The 17,922-nt window shown below is 40.8% G+C and overlaps 1 protein-coding gene across 12 annotated transcripts in view; it reads left to right on the top strand.

Moving 5' to 3' along the window:
- Mia2 (MIA SH3 domain ER export factor 2) overlaps window positions 1-17,684 on the top strand; it is a 96,886-nt gene extending 79,202 nt beyond the window's left edge. For 9 of the 12 annotated variants that reach the window (XM_016007357.3, XM_016007356.3, XM_016007355.3 and 6 more), the window contains 5 exons: window positions 1,230-1,358; window positions 3,718-3,873; window positions 13,767-13,825; window positions 15,945-16,146; window positions 17,147-17,684. In XM_016007357.3, coding sequence (XP_015862843.1) covers window positions 1,230-1,358; window positions 3,718-3,873; window positions 13,767-13,825; window positions 15,945-16,146; window positions 17,147-17,310 — 710 coding nt within the window. In that variant the 3' untranslated portion in view covers window positions 17,311-17,684. The remainder of the gene's footprint in view (window positions 1-1,229; window positions 1,359-3,717; window positions 3,874-13,766; window positions 13,826-15,944; window positions 16,147-17,146) is intronic. The other 3 variants (XM_042260577.2, XM_016007359.3, XM_016007358.3) reach the window with 1 other exon arrangement.
- The last annotated feature ends 238 nt before the right edge of the window (window positions 17,685-17,922 follow it).

Genomic DNA, 17,922 nt, shown 5'->3' with positions numbered 1-17,922 from the left:
GGCGGATCTCTGATTTTGAGGCCAGCCTAGTCTACAGAGTAAATTCCAGGATAGCCAAGACTATACATATAGAAAAACCCTGTTTCCAAAAACCAAAACTCAAAAAACTGACTGACACTAACATGTCAGGTTGAACGTGGCCTGTATGGCTGTGCCTTCAATCAAGCATTTCCCTGTTGTAAATCTTCCCAGTGGAAATATTGGGAAATATAATGTCACCAAATTCCCAAACCACCAGTGCATGGTGGCAGACACCGTCAATCCTACTACTGAGTCAAGGACAGGCTCTTAGTTTAAGGCCAATCAAGTATACATACCCAGTTCCAGACCAGCTAGTGCTACATATTAAGACAAATGTTCAAAAAACAAACAAACAAACAAACAAACAAACAAACAAAAACCCAACAACAAAACAAAACAACAACACAGGAAATGAACAAACAGAACAAGCAAATTCACTTCCTGCTCCCTAAATCCTTCAGTAACTCCTGAGTACTGCCAGCATCCTGTGTTTAACTTGTGTGGTTACTCACAGTAGCTTATGGTTTGGTTTTGTTTGTGGTTCTTTCGTTTATTGTTTGGTTTTTTATGTACACGTCTTGAGACTTGTGTTTATTTATTCATGTAAAGTTTCTCTTGAGCTTGTAGCCTGCCCTCAGCATTGCACAGATAAAAATAAGTGACATTTAACAGAGACCTTACTTACCACCTTCACATTTTAAAAATCAGACCTCTCTCAGGGGTAAGGAGGTGGCTGATAAGAGCACATACTGCTCTTGCAGAGGACCTGAGTTCAGTTCCTAGCACCCATATTGAGTAGCTAATGGTCCCTGTAAACTTCGAGCTCTAGGGTATCCAATGCCTGTGGCCTCATAGGCCACTGCAGCTTACATGCACACACCCCACACATAGACAGACTCACACATGCCAAATTAAAAACAAAATAAAACCTTAACAACGTCGGAACTTTGTATATAGGTGTAAAGCTGACAGAATTCAAGTTCTGACCATTTATATATACAACCTTATGTTTTAATTGACTAAATGTCTGATTTGTTGAAAAGCTTTAAAAACTCCAGGTTCTCTGTTTAATTCTGTGCAGTGTTCAGGGCACAGATTAGACATGGGCTGAGAGCAGGATGACCCAATGACAGTTGTTGAATGGGATTCTAACTTTATGATACAGCTAACTGAATATGCATGTACATCTGCTGTTTTAATTATTCCAGAGCACTCCCCATATGGTCCCTCACCACTGGGCCGACCTTCATCTGAAACGAGAGCTTTTCTCTCTCCTCCAACTTTGTTGGAGGGTCCACTCAGACTCTCACCTTTGCTTCCAGGGGGAGGAAGAAGAGGTATATTGTTTAAACATTTTTATTACTCTAAATTTCTTCCTTTATATTTTCAACTCAACTTACCTTTAAAATAATCTGTAAACAGACATTTGGAACGTACAGGCATTCCTTGCACTTATTATAGATTCACTTATTTTTTTAACTGGGTAAAGAATCTTGGGCCAGATATGGTGGCACACACCTTTTATCTCAGCAGTTGGGAGGCAGAAGCAGGAGGATCTCTGTGAGTTTGAGGCAAGCCTGGTCTATATAATAGCGAGTTCTAGGCCATTTGGAGCTGTATAGTAAGATTCTGGCTCAAAAACAAACAGCAAAATTCTCCATACCACTTTGTTTTTCATGTTTTTCTCTTGCACACAGTTTAAGGCGGGTGGCCATCCCAACTCTGAAAATTCAGAAATCCAGAGTGCTCTGAATGGCAGACTCTTTTGGTGTAGCACTCAAAAAGTTGTGAATTTTGAAGCATTTCATATTGCAGGTTTTGGGTTTGTGATGTTCAGCCCTTAGTGTCTATAAACACACACACACACACACACACACACACACACACACACAGCCAGGAGGTGGCGGCGCACGCCTTTAATCCCAGAACTTGGGAGGCAGAGGCAGGTGGATCCTGTGAGTTCAAGTCCAGCCTGGTCTACAAAGCAAGTTCCAGGACAGCCCAGATTGTTACACAGAGGAACCTTATCTTAAAAATCAAAAAACCACACACACACACACACAAATCTAAAATTGTAAACACTTATGGTGCCACGCATTTCCAGTAAGGAATATTCAACCTATACTGGATAATGAGGAGTCAATGTGTTTCTTTTAAAACTGTACTATACTACATAAAACCTTTTAAAGAATATGTAAGATATAGCAGTATAACCAGCAAAAAATGTGTTTTGATGAAACGAACAGAATATAGAATTTTATATGTATATATTTAATTGAGAAACATTTTTACATATTTTTTGTAGTAAATCAGAATGTGAAAGCCTCTAACCCGCCCTTTTTAATCATGAAGGAAGTCAGAAGGGCTCTTCTAGGCAGACTTTGGATGGGGCTTTTCAGGAGTCCTAACTCTTACTGACACTTTGAGAGGCTAAGCCAGGCTTGTCTGCCTTGCTCCCATACCACCTTGCTTTTTCTGAATTTCCATAGCTATGTTAAGTATAGGAACTGCTAATGAAATGTCTCTAACCATTTATGTAAGTGATTTAACAAACTAAATGTGAGGCAGGGACAAGTGAGACTATGAAAACAGCAAGCTAAACCAAACATATCAACATTGCACAGAGTCCACTCACTGCTAGGGTCTCTCAGGCAAACTGTGTCCTTCTGCTAAACCAACGTCATTGTAACCATTTTAGAATCCTGTTTTTTGTGAGAATATCATTGCCCTACAAATAAGTTTAATTGGCAAAACTAACTCACTGGAAGTTGAATTGCATAAGTCAAGGATTGCTTGTAGTCAAATGAATGTTTGAAATTATAAAAATTACCTTTCCTTTCTCCTCTCCTGTTTAAGTACTTTCCTCTTCTATTTAATTGTTTTTAAGTGACAGTATGTTTAGATTATTTGCAAGGTTATTTCCTGTCTGTTAAAAAGCTACAGAAGTTCTTGGTAAGTTACCAACAGGCCTGAAATCTCTATTTGGATCAAGTTTCCTATGACCAGTGAAAGGACAGAGTGGCTCCTTCTCCTTCATCTGATTATCTTGAAATTTGAAAGCTTGAATAAGATTGTGTATAAGGAAAGCAATTTATTTTTAGAGAGTGAATTGTAGATAAGTTGTTTTTAAAACTCTTTAAGCTTTTGTGTTTTCAGGTTTGCTATGTCACTTGGCCTGTGGCTTTGGTCCTGGTAGCGAGTGATGAGGAGTCTTAGAACCTCTCATTAAGGCCTGTGGACTCCTGAATGTTCTCCCTTCCCATTATTTCCATTATTCCTTATTATATATTATATTTCCATTATTCCTTATTTTTCAGACTTATTATTTAACCACTGATTATAATTATAAAATAATGATGATGGTAATTCATAAAGATGAATTTTATAGGCAAGTGTTGTTGGATATTTATTTACTTATTTTGTGCTATGGGTTGACCCCAGAGCCTTCTGTTAGCTAAGCAAAAATACTCTAATCTCTGAGCTATATTCCAGTCTGAAAGAAAGTATTTATTTATGCACATTGCAAAATTATTTTCCCATTTCTTAGAAATGGTTTTGGTAGAATTATAATCTAAATATTTTCCAGGGAAGCTTTCTTTGAATTTGTATTCACTTTTGAAAAAGCATCTTGATTTCGACAGTAGGTCTTTTGTGACACTTTTTGAGATAATATAGATTTGGGTTTTCTTTAATTAGGCCCACGAGGCCCTGAGAATCTTCTGGACCATCAGATGAATACTGAAAGAGGAGAGTCAAGCTGTGACAGGTTATCTGGTGCTCCGAGAGCACCTTCTGACAAGTCCCTGTCGCCTCCATGGGAACAAGACCGAAGGATGATGGCACCTCCACCAGGTATGTGAAAACAACAGTCACTGCTCATTTTTGCATGACATATTGTGTTTGGGACACAGTGAAGAGGACCATATGTGTTCTTATCTTAAAAATCTTACCTTGGGGCTGGAGAGATGACTCAATGGTTAAGAGCACTGGCTGCTATTCCAGAGGTCCTGAGTTCAATTCCCAGCAACCACATGGTGGCTCACAACTATCTGTAATGAGATCTGGCATGCAGGCAGAACACTGTGTACATTAAAAAAAACAACAACAACAACAAAAAAAACAAAAAAAAAAACCTTATCTTAAAAATAAGAGTATTTAAAAAGTATTATGAGGTGACTGTTCACATTACAGGAAGCTTTCCCAGTTATTATTGCTTATACAAGTAATACATGCTTATTTTTGAAAATCTGAACAATGTTAGGGATGCAGAGCTACAAAAGTAAAAATTTCCATTGTTGTCTTAGCACACATTTCTTGTCCAGAATTTAGTTACTTATCTTGAGGGATTTTATATATATGTTCACAAATATAGTTGTTAAAATTCTTTTATTACTGCTGCTTGAACTCTCAGTAATCCTCCTGCATCCTAAGCAGTTCTCCGGCCTCTCTTGAGACTACCCAGATCATACTCCCTGGAGTGACCAATGTTCTGGCTGGCAGGTGTCTCCTACTTGGGAGTGACGGAAATGTACAGGTGCAGGACCTACCTTCTATTTTCTAAATTTCCCAGGTGTGGCTTGCCTATAGAGAGGTGTTTTAGTTAGAGTTTCAATTGCTGTGAAGAGACACCATGACCACGGCAACTCTCATAAAGGAAAATATTTCATTGGGACTGGCTTACAATTAATTTCAGAGGTTTAGTTTATTATCATCATGGCGTGAAACATGAAAGCCTGCAGGCTGACAGGTTGTGCCACACGGAGTGTAGCTTGAGTATATGAGACTTCAAAGCTCACTTTCACAGTGACACACTCCTTCCAACAAGGCCACAAGGCCGTACTTCCTAGTAGTACCACTCCCTGTAGGCCAAGCATTCAAACATAGGCGTCTATGGGGCCATTCCTATTCAAACCACCACACGAGGATGCATCTGTGGATGCCAAGTGCAGTCCTGGAGCTTCAGGTTCTCAGACTTCAGCAGTGAAGAGCAAGCTGGGTGCCCCAGAGGCTGGTTTTCTCTCACTTCCAGCCTGAGCTTATGCCCTTGCTGCATATACTGTCCGGCTTGTCACAGCTGCTTCCTGGGCTTTTCTCACACTGCTTGTGGGTGGTTGAATTCAGAGTACTACTACTACTACTACTACTACTACTTTTTATTTATGCTTCTCTCCTATATTACATCCTAACCATAATTTTCTCTTCCTCCTCTCCTCCCAGCCCCTCACATCTCCCCTCTCCCCCAGATCCATTCCCCCTTCCTTCAGAAAAGGGCAGGCCTCCTGGGGATATCAACTGAACATGCTATATCAAGTCACAGTAAGACTAGGCACCTCCCCTCATATCAAGGCTGGGCAAGGCAACCCAGTAGGAGGAAAAGGGTTCCAAGAGCAGGCAAAAGAGTCAGAGACATCCCCACTCCCACTGTTAAGAGTGCCACAAGAACACACAGGCTCCCTGATTGTCAGTTTAGTCTCTGTGAGCCCCTATGAGCCCTGGTTAGTAGATTCTGTGGTTTTCTTGTGATGTCCTTGACCCCTTTGGCTCCTGTCCTTCTTCCTTCCCCTCTTCGCAGGATTTCCTGAGCTCCACCTAATGTTTGGTTGTGGGTCTGCATCTGTTTCCATCAGTTGCCGGATGAAGGCTCTCTGATGGTGGTTATGCTAGGCTCCAGTCTACGAGTATAGCAGAGTATCATTAGGAATCATTTCATTGAATTTTTTTTCCTTCTTTTTTTCTGCTGGTTGTGTTTGGTTCTATTGTAGGTTCAATCATAGGTCTCTGGGCTACCCTGCCTCTGGTTCCTGGCTCTCCAGACGGTATCAGGGGTGGTCCCTCTTAGGGCATGGGTCTCAAGCTGGACCAGTTATTGGTTGGTGTCTATCTGTTTGTCTCTTTCCCTCTCTCCTCTCCCTCTCTCTTTTAGATTTATTTATTTTTATGTGCATTGGTGCTTTGCCTACATGTATGTCTGTGTGAGGATGCCAGTCCCCTTGAACTGGAGTTACAGACAGTTGTGAGCTGCCATGTGGGTGCTAGGAATTGAACCCAGGTCCTCTGGAAGAGCAGCCAGTGCTCATAACTGCTGAGCCATCTCTCAGCCCCATTTGGTTGGTATTTTCATTAAGGTTTCAGTTGCTAGGAAGAGGCACCATGACCACAGTAACTTTTATAAAGTAAAACATTTAATTGGAATGGCTTACAGTTTCAGAGGTTTAGTCCATCTTCATCATAGTGGGAAACATGGTGACATGCAGGCAGTCATGGTGCTGGAGAAGGAGCTGAGAGTTCTACATCCTGATCTGCAGGCAACAGGAAGTGAACTGACATTGGGCATAGTTTGAACATAGGAGACTTTAAAGCCTACCCCTACAGTGACACACTTCCTCCAACAAGGCCATACTTCCTAATAGTGCCACTCCCTTTAGGGACCATATTCTTTCAAACCACCACAGATGGCTACTTCCACAAGTTCTGAGCCAACTTTACCCCAGCAGGACTAATTGTAGGTTGAAGGTTTTGTTGCTAGATTGGTGTCCCAATCCGTCCACTGGAAGCCTCGCTGGTTACAGAATATGGCAGGTTCAGGCTCTGTATCCTTCATTACTAGGAGTCTTAGCTGGGGTCACCCTTGTAGATTCCTGGGAGTTTCCATTGCATGAGATTCCTAGATCACCCCTGAAATACCCCCCCAATTCTAGTCATCACTCCCAGTACTCTTTCTCCCCATCCTTCACCCCCTACCTGATCCCTCTGTTCCTATCCCCATCTGCCCCAGTTCACTCACTAAATCTACTCTATCTTCCTTCCCAGGGAGATCCATGCATCCCACCTTGAGCTCTCCTTGTTACTTAACCTCTCTGGGTCTGAGCATAGTTATCCTTTACTTAGTAGCTAATGTCCACTTATTAGTGAGTATATACCATGTTTGTTTTCTGGGTCTGGGTTACCTCACTCTGAATGATTTTTTTTTCTAGTTCTATCCATTTGCCTGCAAAATTCATGATGTTATTTTTTTCTAAGCAGCTGAGTGACACTCCATTGTGTAAATGTACCATTTATCCATTCTCTGTTGAGAGACATCTAGATTATTTCCAGTTTCTGGCTATTACAAATAAAGCTGCTATGAACATAGGTGAGCAAGTTGTAGTAAAACGGTGTCTTAGTGTTTTTATTACTGTGAAGAGACAGCATGAAAACAGCAACCCTTTTTTTTTTTCTTTTTTCGAGACAGGGTTTCTCTGTGTAGTTTTGGTGCCTATCCTGGATCTCGCTTTGTAGACCAGGCTGGCCCTGAACTCACAGAGATCTGCCTGGCTCTGCCTCCTGAGTGCTGGGATTAAAGGCGTGTGCCACCACTGCCCGTCTGAAAATTGCAATTCTTATAAAGGAAAACTGTCAGGGACAAGGACAGAATCTCTAGTTAGTGGAAAAATACAGACCCCCAATAAGACAGGGAACTAGATCATCTTACAGTCAGGTTGCCTAGCAACAGGACATTGAGTCAGAGCCCTTGACCCTCTCACCCTGTAAACATCCTATACAAACATCCTGTTAGCTTGCCCCACCTTATACAGATGACAGCTTCTTGCTCCCCCCACCCCGCAGAACTATATAAACCTTTCTGGAAGAGAAATAAAGTGGCACCTTGATCAGAATCTAGACTTGGTGTCTTTGCTTTGTATCTCCTGTCCCTGCATTCCCTCCTTAGGGTGGTCGAGAACCCATTGAAGCCCTGCAGGCGGGGCAGAAAACATTTAATTGGGGTGGCTCGTTAACAGTTTCAGAGGTTCAGTCCATTATCATCATGGCAGGGAGCATGGCAGCATGCAGGCAGACGTGGTGCTGGAGGAATAGTTGAGAGGTCTACTCTTGCAGGCAACAGGAAGTCAATTGAAACTCTCGGTAGTATCCTGAGCATAGGAAACCTCAAAGCCCTTTCCCACAGTGACACATTTCCTCCAACAAGGCCATGCCCACCCCAACAAAGCCACACCTTCTAACAGTTCTACTACCTATGAAATTATGGGAGCCAATTACATTCAAACTACCACATTTCCAATTTCTGGCCCCTGTAAGTTTATAACAATATCATAATCCAAAATGCATTTAGTCCAACTTCAAAGCCCCCATAGTCTTTCACAGTCTCAACAATGTTTTAAAGTCCAAAGTTCCTTCTGAGATTCATGCAATCTCTTAACTGTAATCACCTGTAAAAATCAAAATCAAAAAGCAGATCACATACTTCCAACGTATAATGGCACAGGATATACATTACCATTCCAAAATGTAGGGAAGGGAGCACAGTGAGGAAATACTGGACAAAAGAAAGACCAAAAACCAGCTGGGCAAACTCCAAACTCTGCATCTCCATGTCTGATGTCAAAACACTCGAGATCTCCAACTCTGTTCAGCTTTGTTAATTGCAGCACACTTCTTTCTCTTGGGCTGGTTCCACTCAGCAGTTCTTGGCAGGTATCCCATGACTTGGGCATCTCTAACATCTTGGGTTCTCCAAGGCAATCCAGGCTTCACCTTCACAGCTTCATGCAATGGATTCTCTACTAGGCCATTCAGGGACACCTCTGACACATTCCTGGCCTCAGTGACTTTATTCCATAACTCCTTTCTCCTATCCTTAACTCTAAAGCCAGAACCATGTGGCCAAAGCTGCCAAGTTCTGCTGCTTGCTGGGACTGGAACATGGCCCCCTCATTCAACTATCTCCTCACCAGCTTTCTGTTTGCCTTCACTGCCTAACCTTGGCTGTCCTTGAACTTGCTCTGTAGACTAGGCTGGCCTCAAACTGGGAGATCCGCCAGCCTCTGCCTTCCCAGTGCTGGCTGGGATTAAAGTCATACACTACCACACCTGGCTCTAAGCATTTCTTTGGTTCCTTTTCACAAGTTGGAAACTTAGATGGGTGGAATCTACTCCCTTTATTCCATTTCTTAATCTGTTTTCATCCTTGAACATAGAACTTAGCTCCATTCCACTTCCTGGTGCTCCTTTTCTCCTCAAATATTTTTTGTTGCTCAGCTTGCTCCTTTTCACAATAAATCATCATCATAACCACACAACAGTGTCATACTAGGCTATTTTGAGATTTCCTCTACCAGTGGAATTAATCTAAAATTCTTCACTTTAGCCTTAGGCAGACTCTTCAGACAAGGGCAAAAGGAAGCCACTTTCTTCACCAGAATATCACAAGACTGGTCTCCAGGCCACAGACTAACATTCTCCTTTGAAACCTCTTGATCCCCACAGTTCATCAAGTCACATTCAGCACCTGTGTCTTTCATGCTCCTGCTAGTATTGCACATTAATCAGTGCTTAAAGCATTCCACTGCTTTCCAAACCAAGAGAACCAAAGTCCAAATTTCTCCAACAAACACAGTCTCAGCAATACCCCACTCCTGGGTACCCCACTTCTGTCATAGTTAGGGTTTCCATTGCTGCGAAGAGACACCATGACCACAGCAACTGTTATAAGAACACATTTGAGGTGACTTACTTACAGTTTCAGAGGGTCAGTCCATTATCATGGCAGGGAGCATGGTGGCATGCAAGCAGATGTGCTGGAGTAGTGGCTGAGAGTCCTACATCTTGCAGGCAACAGGAAGTTGACTGATACACTGAGTGGTATTCCGAGCATAGGAAACTTCAGAGCCTCTCCCACAGTGACACACTTTCTCCAACAAAGCCACACCTCCTAACAGTGCCACTCCATATGAGATTATGGGGGCCAGTTACATTCAAACTGCCACAGATAGCACATCCTTTGGGTGTGTGCCCAGGAATTGTATAGCTGGGTCTTGAGGTAGATCAATTCCCAATTTTTTGAGAAACCACCATATTGATTTCTAAATTGGCTGTATAATTTTGCACCCCTCCAGCAATGGAGGAGTGTTCTCCTTGCTCCACATCCTCTCCAGCATGAGCTGTCACTAGTGTTTTTGATCTTAGCTATTCTGACAGGTATACGATGGACTCTCAGAGTCGTTTTGATTTGCATTTCCCTGATGACTAACTAAGGGTGTTGAACATTTCTTTAAGTGTTTTTTTGCCCTTTTGAGGTTTTTCTGTTGATAATTCTCTGTTTAGATCTGTACCTCAATTTTTTTTTTTTAATTGGATTTCTGTTCAGGAAGTTGTTTCCTTTTGAACATAAATTCAGACATACTGAACCACTTCCTTTTCTATCAGGTTCAGTATGTCTGAATTTATGTTAAGGTCTTTGATCCACTTGCACTGAAGTTATGTGCAGGGTGATAGATATGGATCTGTTTGCATTCTTCTACATGCCAACATCCAGTTAGACCAGCACCATTTGTTGAAGATGCTTTCCTTTTTCCACTGTATATTTCTTGCTTCTTTATAAAAAAATCAGGTGTACATAGGTGTATGAATTTACATCTGGGTCTGATTAGATTCCATTGATTGATATGTCTGTTTGTATGCCAATACCATGAGTTTTTATTACTATAATTCTGTAGCAGAGCTTGAAATCAAGGATGATGATACCTCCAAAATTCTTATACTGTACAGGATTATTTTTGCTATCCTGGGTTTTTTGTTTTTCCTATGAAGTTGAATATTGTTCTTTCAAGGTCTGTGAAGAATTGTGTTGGGATTTTGATGGGGGTTGTGTCGAATCTGTAAATTACTTTTGGTAAAATGGCCATTTTTACTTCCGATCCATGAGCATGTGAGAGCTTTCCATCTTCTAGTATCTTTTCTTCAGTTTCTTCAAAGACTTAAAGTTCTTGTCATATGAGTCTTTCACTTGCTTGGTTAGAATTACTCCAAGATATTTTATATTATTTGTGGCTATTGTGAAGGGTGTTATTTCCCTGCTTTTTTCTCAGCCCATTTTTCATTTGTATATAGGAGGGCTACTGACTTCTCTCTTTTTATATCTTTTGAGTTAATCATGTATCCGGTCACTTTGCTGAAGGTCTTTATCAGCTGTAGGAGTTCCTTGGTAGGATTTTTGGGGTTGCTTATATATACTATCTTACCATTTGCAAACAGCAATACTTTGACTTCTTCCTTTCCAATTTGTATCCACTTGATCTCCTTTAGTTGCCTTATTGCTCTTGCTAGAATTTCAAGTACTATATTGAATTGATATGGAGAGAGTGGACAGCATTGCCTTGTTCTTGATTTTAATGGAATTGGTGTGAGTTTCTCTCCATTTTAACTTGATGTTGACTATAGACTTGCTGTAAATTGCCTTTATTTTGTTGAGTGTGTCCCTTGTATCCCTGATCTCTCCAAGACTTTTATTGTGAAGGGGTGTTGGATTTTGTCAGAGGCTTTTTCAGCATCTAATGAGATGATCACGTGATTTTCTTCTTTCAGTTTGTTTATATGGTGGATTACATTGACAGATTTTCTTATGTTGAACCATCCCTTCATCTGTGGGATGAGGTCTACTAGGTCATAGTGGATGATCTTTTTGACGTGTTCTTGGATTCGGTTTGCAAGTATTTTTGCATCACTGTTCATGAGTGAAATTGGTCTGTAATTCTCTTTCTTTGTTGCATCTTTGTGTGATTTGGACATCAGGGTGACTGTGGCCTCATAAACTGAATTTGTCAGTATTCCTTCTCTTTCTATTTTGTGGAATAATTTTAGGAGTTATTGGTATTATTAGGTCTTTGAATGTTGGTTGAATTGTGCGCTGAAACTGTCTGGCCCTGAGCTTTTTTTGGTTGGGAGACTTTAACAACTGCTTTTATTTTCTTTGGTGTTATTGGTCTATTTCAGTTATTTATCTGATCCTGACTTAACTTTTGTGAGTGTTATCTATCAAGAAAATTGACCATTTCTTTTACATTTTCCAATTTTGTATAATTCTTTGTATTTCCTTGGTGTCTGTTGTCATATCTCGCCCCCCCCCCCCCCCCTCTCCTGGGTCCTGCAGTTGGGACGAATCACTCCCATCCCTGTCTCACAGCTGCTTGGTCCCAAATAAACACACAGAGGCTTATATTATTTTCAAACTAGAGGCCTAATGGCTCAGGCTTCTTGCTAGCTAGCTCTTACATCTTAAATTAACCCATTTTTATAAATCTATACTTTGCCACGTGGCTTACCTGTACTTTTACATCTTGCTTCTTTTGGCGGCAGCTAACAGCGTCTCTCTACTCTCCTTTCTTCTCTCACTATCTCTCTTGGATTTTCCCACCTGGCTCCATCCTGCCCTGCCATAGGCCAATGCAGCTTTATTTATCAACCAATCAGAGCAACATATATTCACAGCATACAGAAAGACATCTCACAGCACCCCAATTTGTTTCTGATTTTTTTAATTTGGATAGTCTCTGGAATTCAGATTTCTTGATTTGTAGTTAATCTCTGTTCTCATAGGTTCCCTCTCAAGATGGTGCTCAGCCTTCACCCTCCAAGTCATTATAGAGTAACAGAATGGGCCTCCTTTTCATTGCTGATTCCTGCTGGGAGAATCAGAGTCTCACCAAAACCTGTAGTTTTGTTTGAGTCAGTGAACACTGTGGGTCTGTCCCTTCTCACCAGGGTGGCACGCTTCCCCTGCCCCACCAGAGAGCCATGTGACTGGAGCTGTGTTTGGCTTGGCTTAGTTTTGATAACAAATCCATTTAGATAAACAACAGCAGTAGGTTCCCCTCCAGGTACCATGACCTCCCGAGCCACAGTCTTTTGAGCAGTGCTTTACATGAACTCCCTCCTTTAAGGCAGGCCTCGAATTCAATCAGAATATGGTTGGTCATCCCTCAAAGAGTCATGGCACTACCGGGCCAGCAGCTGATCTTGACTGGAAGGTCATTAATGTAGCATCCAAGCCTCGTCAGTGGTTCCATTGGTGACTTTTCTTCTCTAGTGGACTGCATAGCACCTCTGCACTATAAAAGCTAGCCTGCAGGAAAGAAGTCTCCAGTTCCAGCTTGGTTTCTCTCTGTCCTCCAACAGAAATACGTTGTGTCCTTAGAAATAGGGTCTTACAGTGCACTGCTTTGTATCTGCCACGCAATAGATAGGCCCTGGATCTAAAGTAACAGGTTACTTTTTGTCAGTGGAGGGCAAAAATGTATATATTTTGTGAAAAAATAAACTCTGAGTTTCTGATATTTTGATGAACATTGGAAGGAAAATGCTAATGTGGTATCTTGAGACCTGATTAAGGATGAGTTAAGTTGTCAGTTTTCTCTACTTCATCCTAATATTTAATCAAGCCCATGTTGGAAGAAAAGTGGGGCATTCTGTGTAGATATAAGGCTTTTATTAGCCCTCTGCTTTCATGGGACTAGTTCTGATCCTCTGAGACAGCTCTTTGCTAAGATCTGAAAGGTGGTATAAATGAGCCTTCTCTTCAGAAGTTGTGGAACTTTCCTTAGTTTTGTCCTCTTACTCTTGGGAGCTCATTAAAATAATTCTTTCCATTGACTCTTGTTTCACCTAGGTGGTTTCCTTGGCATTGTGCAGGAGCGATGTTTCAGGGGAGTCTCCTGAGCTTAAATCAGATGAGGGGTGACATAGTTCAGGGAGTTCACAGTATGAACTCTGCTGTGAGGCCAGGGAGACAGTTTGGCACTGTTGCTGTTTGTAGTAGGATAGGATCTTAGATAGGGTTCCTGTTGCTGTGATAGAACACCATGACCAAAAGCAACTTGGCAAGGAACATGTCAGTGTCATTTGGATTTGGAAATGGTCTAGGAATAAAGTGACAATTCATGAATTTTTCCTGGCTTAATTTTTCTGTCTAGATGGGCCAGTCTCTTCAGAAAAGCAATCCAGTAGAAATGATACCAAAGATCAACCTGGTGTAAGTATTGGAAATTGAATTCTACCTATGTATCCATAACCAGTTTCTTGATTTTACTAGAACAAGGCTAGAGCTATTCTACTTGTGAATATCAAGATATTAATAAAATATACTTCTGCTTAGCATTATTAGCACTGTTTCATTTCTGGCTTGTAACCTTTGGTGAAATAGTACAAGTGATAAGCCAGGTTTTGATGATGTATGTAAACCTGGCATTTTGGCAGGCTGAGGGAAGGGAATTTTGTGAATTCAAAGTCAGTGTGGGCTCCATAAGGAGATCTTGTCTCAAAAACAACAACAATGAAAAACCCTAACAAATAATGGGCTAGAGAAGTGGCTTAGAGGTTAGAGCACTGGCTGCTGTGCCCTAACTTCTTTCCACTAGGCTTACCCTCAAAGGTTCTACCCCACCTCAAGTAGTACCACAGGCTGGGGACTGAGAGGCCGTGGGGGTAGCTTTAAGATCCAGACAGTAAGAGAAGAGTAAGTACAAAGGGAGTGAGGTAGATGTGAACCTGGCATTAGCGACATATAGTGAAGTGTTAAGGGGAGGGGCAGGTGGGTGTGGACCTTTGGGTACCAGTTAGAATTATGGGAGTCCTTATCTACTCCATCACCCAGGCTTAAACTATAGCAGTAATCCACAGCTGATTTATATCCTCTGTTATTTTGTTTTCTTCCCAATTTATTTGGAACCAAACCCTTGTGTATGTTATTTCCTCTGTGAATATTTTTGTGTACATCTCTGAAAGATAAGGACTTAAAGGTGATCATGAGATATACTGAAGAGTAACTGCCTTTCACCAGGTGTCCACGCTGCGTGTATTTGTTTTCATATACATACATTTACAAACTCTGATGGTGATTGTTAATTGGCAACTTGATAGATTCTCAAATCACTTAGAGCTGAGCTTCGGGGCAAGCCTGTGGGGAATTATCTTGATTGTGTTCACTGAGGTGGACCAACCTGCCCACTGTGGGTGGCGCCATTCCCTGGCTGGAATCCTGGATTGTATAAGTGGAGAAAGGAAGCTGAACAGCAGCATCCACTCATAGGTCTCTGCGTTCTGATTGTGGGTGTGGTATAACCAGCTGATTCAAGCCCTTTCCACCTGAATGTCTCTGCCACGATCCTTGAAGTGTGCATCTGAATAAACCCTTTCTGCCTTAAGAAATTGCTTTTGTTAAGGGTTTCTACCACAGAAGCAGAAAAGTAACTAAAATACAAATGTACATTTATATGTACATATGTGTTTAATGTGTGTATATAAGATCTATATCATATTATTTTTGAAATGTCTGGTTAATTGCTTATAGTCTGTAATGTCAGGATCCACAAAAGGTTCATGGGTTATAGTTAGTTACTATGTATCTTGAGGATTTTTTTTTAGTCTTATAAGTTCAAGTTTCAATTTCTTTCCCCATTATTAAAAATAATTTTTTAAAAAAACCACCACTGACTGCTTTCCTAGAGGACCTGGTTTTGGTTCCCAGCACCCTCGTGGCTCACAACTATTCTTAACCTCCAGTCTCAAGAGATCTGAAGCTTGATTCTATTCTCTGAGAACACTGAATGTACATGCAGACATACATGCAGGCAAACCCCCCATACATGTGAAATAAATAGAACATATTAAAAGAAATGAGAAAGAAACCTGACAGCTCCCACCTTAAAAACAAGTACTTTTAGATGGATTTGAAAGCTTCTTCACTAGCTGAACACAATTTCAGAGTTTCTTCCTTGAAGTTTTATTTGAATCTTAAATAAAACTTTTAGTTTTAAAATATAACATTGATTTTGGCCATTATGAGATGATCAATATCTTCACATTTTTTTTTGAGTGTATATGTGATAAACTCCTGTTTAAGTGTGAGCTGGGTAGAGACGATTGCTGCCATGCTTAAGTTCTCTGCTGAGTTAGTAAAAATACTTATTAGGCTAGGGAACAAGCGGTTCCTGCACTGGTGTGAAAACCTGAGCCTGTTCTCCGGCTTTCTAGAATGTCATGGACCGCTTTTGGTGTAGGTGCCTACATGCTTTCTTCTATGCCTGATGCTCCCAGGAAAGGAGCTGTGAATCGAGCCACTTGACTGACTGCTGACTGTCAATCTGTTACAGAACTCAAAAGTGCCTGATTCTCCTGGTCATGGCTTTGTCCCTCCACCGGGTCCCCCAGTTCCTCCTGTGGACCCAAGGAGCCAGTTTATGGGAAGGGCCTGCCCCTTCCCCCCACCTTCTCCAAGAAACATCTATGGAGCTCCTCCAGATTATTATTCTCCACCTAACGATTTCCCTGGCCCACCACGTCTTCCATTCCCAGGTAGGCTTTTTTTAAAGAGTCCATGTATGTGTCAACATTTATCTGTGCTTTTCTTCAAGTTTGATTCCTGCTGCTGTGATAAACACTGACCAGAACCAGCTTGAGGAGGAGAGCGTTTACATGGCTCACAGGTTATAGTCCAGCAACAAAGGAAGCCAAGGCTTCACCTTGATCCACCTTAGCTAATTTTGAATTTTAACTGTATTATGATAGTTCAGAGAATCACTGAATGTGTAAGCAGTTTTAAGTTTAAAATTATGTGTATTTAATTTGATAGAAATGTATTGTGTTCATTATTAAAATACTTACATTTTAGTCAAGATTACTGACTAAAGTGTTTTAAAGTCTTTTTCATAAATAGTTCCCACCTGATCATATTTATTTAAAATCTAAGATCATATTTAGTTATTTGTTGAACTTAACTGAAATTCCTTCATACCCTTACATTTTAAAATAAAAATAATTTGTTGCTTTTACAGCACACTTTACCCTTTGGAACCACAGGTTTCTACACAGTAAACGATGTTTTCAAGTACTAGACAAGAACCAGCTTGGTTGTCCTAGGTAGCTAGCTGCTCTCTGATCTCATCTCTAGTTTTAAAGTTCTAGGTGAATCAAATGAATTTTGTTTGGTAAGTTTTAAGAAGGTCCTTGGCATTACAGGAAATGTTTTTAGTAGACTATCAGGTCAGAATCATTGACCTGAATGCTAAGTTTGAAAATCTGACTACATTGAAAACCTGTTTTAAAGTAAGCCTTGACTGTATTGAGATCTTGTGTAACTGCCAAGATAAGACAAACATACCTGAAATTAATGATGTTCTTATTAATCCTATGTAGTGGAAGAAGTACATTTTTCAATATCAAAATTAATTTGTGAGATCAAATATTCTGGTGTGGGTGTTTGAATATCAGAATAACTACCGGAGCTAGTGGTTTTTAACAAGTGTGTAGTTTGGGGTTTCAACTTCCAATGTCCTTTGCTAATCTCTTTGAACAGGGAGAAATGTGTACCCACCGAGGGGCTTTCCACCTTACCTTCCCCCAAGAGCTGGGTTCTTCCCCCCACCCCCACATCCTGAAAGTAGACGTGCGGTCCCTCCAGACTTGATTCCACCTTCAAAAGATCCTGCAGCCGAACCTCCAGAACCCCAGGAGACCTGACAGTGGTGCTGGTCCCCCCAGCAGTCATTTTCTTCTCATTTCAGTTTAAGTAACTTCTATTACTTATGTGATTATATTTTTGCTCAAATTGAAGCTTACTGGAATTATAATTCTCAGGATAGTATTTTGTAAATAAATATGATTTAAATATGAATCTTATGAGTAAATTATTTCCATTTTATTTTATTCTGAATAGTATATTTTACTTTGATTACCTCATCCATAATTATGGTAGTTTTATATATGTAATCTTATAGTTGGGGATATCTTAACCTCAAAAGGCTGTGTCTTTATACCAGGAATGTGTTCACCGTGGTTGTAGACAAATGTAAAAGTAACTTTATGTATAATGAAATAAATTTTAATGATTTAAAGTCTTGTTTGGCATTGCTAATAATAAAACCAGCCAGTTTCACATAAACATGGTTCCATAAATTAGTCTTTTTACCTGTAGCAATAATTCAGTGGTTCAGAAGTCAAGCAGTTGGGGCTGCAGAGACGGTGGCTCAGTGGTTAAGAGTACTGGCTGCTCTTCCAGAGGACTTGGGTTTGGTTCCCAGAATCCACATGGCAGTCCCAAGCCTCTGTAACTCCAGCTCCAGGGAATCCAAT

The sequence above is a fragment of the Peromyscus maniculatus genome, chromosome 14, assembly GCF_049852395.1.
Source record: "Peromyscus maniculatus bairdii isolate BWxNUB_F1_BW_parent chromosome 14, HU_Pman_BW_mat_3.1, whole genome shotgun sequence".
Taxonomy (NCBI): domain Eukaryota; kingdom Metazoa; phylum Chordata; class Mammalia; order Rodentia; family Cricetidae; genus Peromyscus; species Peromyscus maniculatus.
This window is presented reverse-complemented; position numbering and strand designations above follow the sequence as displayed.